This window comes from Adiantum capillus-veneris, chromosome 24 (assembly GCF_014529385.1).
Source record: "Adiantum capillus-veneris isolate H3 chromosome 24, ASM1452938v2, whole genome shotgun sequence".
Lineage (NCBI taxonomy): Eukaryota > Viridiplantae > Streptophyta > Polypodiopsida > Polypodiales > Pteridaceae > Adiantum > Adiantum capillus-veneris.
Genome location: NC_140954.1, coordinates 44,821,414 through 44,824,254, shown reverse-complemented (window position 1 = coordinate 44,824,254; position 2,841 = coordinate 44,821,414). Strand labels below are relative to the sequence as shown.

General features: G+C 47.7%; 1 protein-coding gene across 1 annotated transcript; it reads left to right on the top strand.

Annotated features, from left to right (window-relative positions):
• Positions 1–243: 243 nt before the first annotated feature.
• Positions 244–2,102, top strand: LOC147426295 (linamarin synthase 2-like). Its single transcript, XM_086498952.1, has 2 exons — positions 244–1,035; positions 1,129–2,102. The coding sequence occupies exons 1-2, from the start codon at positions 528–530 to the stop codon at positions 2,028–2,030; spliced, it is 1,410 nt and encodes a 469-aa protein (XP_086355078.1). The 5' UTR covers positions 244–527; the 3' UTR covers positions 2,031–2,102.
• Positions 2,103–2,841: the final 739 nt, after the last annotated feature.

Here is a 2,841-nt window from a genome sequence, read left to right as displayed (position 1 = left end):
TCTCTTTAAGATTTTCGAAGACCCCTCTGAAATCACATACCAAACAGCTGAGGCCTTTACCTAGCCGGCCAAAGGAAAAATAAAAGAAAAAGAACCTCAAAGAAGTTTCAAAGTTCCAACTTTCACCAAGAAAAATAAAAAAATTTTAATGTTCATTTTCTTTCTAGCTTATAGTTGTCATGACGACACACCGATGGATACAAATAAATGGTCAGGGTCAAAAACGACGGATGAGAGAGAGAGAGAGAGAGAGAGGGAGGGAGGGGAATAAGAAAAAGAATAAGAGAATTCAATCCTCGTAGAAAACTATCCCAGGAGACCTAAAGATCTATCCGAAGAGACTGTGTGTGTGTGATATATATATATATATATATATAGAGAGAGAGAGAGAGAGAGAGATTTTCAGGTAGTTCATGCCAGTTGCTGCATAGAGTCACAGTTCACGAGTCTGCCCTCGAGGGGAGCTGAAGGAAAGAGGCTAGAGCAACGCAAGAGAGAGAGAGAGAGAGAGAGAGAGAGAGAGAGATATGGCCCAGATGGAGGATGATGACCACCAGGGGGAGAGGAAGGCGCACGTGGTGGTTCTACCGTTGCCAACCAGAGGCCATGTCAATCCCATGATGCACCTGGCCAAGCTGCTGGCCGATCTAGGCCACGGCCAGCTGCTCGTCACCTTCGTCAACTCTGAGACCAACGACAGGCTAGTCATAGCGGCCGAGAGGGCAGCGCTGCAGCGTCGGGGCATTCGACTGGAAGCGATACCGGACGGTCTGCCGGACGATGTGGACAGGACCACGCAGGTGCTGGACCTCTGCCAGTCCGTGCTGTGGGCGATGCCCGCTCCGTTCGACGCCCTGCTGGCCCGCCTCCGGCCGGCGCCTACCTGCATAATGGCGGACACATGGCTCACGTTCGCCATTTCTGCGGCTGCTAAGCTGGGCATTCCGCTGGCGAACTTTTGGACGCAGTCTGCAGCCAGCTTCGCCTCTCTGTTCATGATCGGGAACGGACTGTACAAGGGCCCTTCGCAAGGAGGTCATCTCTCTCTCTCTCTCTCTCTCTCTCTCTCTCTGTGTGTGTGTGTGTGTGTGTGTACAATTCTCTGAAACTGTTTCCCTCTGTGACCAGATCCCCTCATCCCCGGCGCCCCTTTCCTTTCCGAGGCCGACATGAACAGCTTTGCCCGCTGCTACGACCGGTCGGACATCATGTTCCGCTTCGTCACCGGCGGGTTCGATCAGCTGGCCCACTCTCGCTGGATCCTTGTCAACACTTTCGACGAGCTCGAGCACCACACTCTCCTCGCCCTCGCAGAGCAGCACCGCCTCCGCTCCCTCCTCTCGATCGGTCCCATCCTCCCCCCTTCCCTTATAAGCGACCGTCCCAATACTGATGATGCCTCCACCCTCTGGCTCGCAGAAGAGTCCTGCCTCTCTTGGCTTGACAGGTTCGAACCAAAGTCCGTCCTCTATGTCTCTTTTGGTAGCCTTGCCCTGGTCTCCTCCAAACAAAGTGAGGAGATTGCCCTTGGCCTCGAATTGTCCGGACATCCCTTCCTATGGGTTACTCGCCCCGACCTCATCTATGGCGAGTCCCCCACGTTCAATGAGGAGTTCCTCCATCGTGTCAAGGATCGATCCTTCTTTGTCGCTTGGGCTCCCCAGCTCAAAGTCCTCAATCACCCATCAGTGGGAGGTTTCTTCACACATGGGGGTTGGAACTCCACTCTCGAGGCAATCACTGTGGGGGTGCCTATGCTCGGATGGCCTTATTTCTCGGACCAACCGATGGATTGCACATGTATTCAAGAAGGTTGGAAGATAGGGTTGAAGCTAAAAGAGGATATGAGTGGTGAAAAGTTAGTACTGAGGGGTGCAATCCAAGAGAAAGTGAAAGAGCTAATGTGTTCCGAGAAATTCCAAACAATGGCTCAAGGTTGGAGCACATTAGCAAAGGAAGCTGCCCAACAAGGTGGCTCCTCCCATAGAAATATCAAAAATTTTGTGGATTGCCTCAGGTCTTTTGAATAGGCTGAGTTATCATGTTTTTACTTCCATGTGAAATTTTTTGCTACATTGATGGGAATCTGAAAGATCTCTCATGATCGGTCCTTCCCTTGTAAATATTCAGGCTCTAATAAGGAGCCACAACCTTAAACATAGTTAAAGCCATAATAAAGGTCTGTTTGAACATCAAACAAGCTGTATGTATCTAAGACTCATTACTAGGTATTTTAAAAGTTGTGTGAAGAATTGCAATTGTCTCAAATATGAATTTGTGGAATACCCTTTTCAAGGTTGACTTAGAAAATGACCCTTGAGGAAAGGAAACAAAGGTACTTGAGGGATTCTCGAGTACTAATAGGAGGGCGTTACGTGTATACATGAACCACTTCCCTTTTACCTTTATAAATGGGACCGCTCTATGTAAAATGCACCTTTCCTCCCATACACTCACATGGTAACTGTATTTGAATCCCTGGGTTGAAAGTGCACCTTTTGATTGTACTCCACAAATCCACTCACAAGTTAAAGTAAAAATTATCCACCACTGTATTAAGGACATGCATTCTACAACAGCTAGCTATATGCGCAAGCCATATGAGCCACAACATGATACAAACGTATCTAAAATGTCCCTTTCACATGAACAATTCTTTGAGTCACCACCTTATCCTTCCAACCTTCTCATCCTACTCTGAATTTTTAAAAAGCTATGAATTTGAATTTGCAATTTTTACAACTTTGGATAATCTTGGTACCTAGAATTGGTGTTGTTTAGAATGAGGTTTTGGGGATTGTATTTTCAAAACAACAAGCATCATCTTGCTTCTATGTATTC

What these genes read in the sequence shown, in the direction of transcription:
- LOC147426295 (XM_086498952.1), top strand. Translation starts at nt 528, where the DNA reads ATGGCCCAGATGGAGGATGATGACCACCAGGGGGAGAGGAAGGCGCAC. An exon ending in CAAGGGCCCTTCGCAAGGAG is followed by an intron (nt 1,036 to 1,128) that starts GTCATCTCTCTC and finishes CTCTGTGACCAG; the next exon opens with ATCCCCTCATCCCCGGCGCC.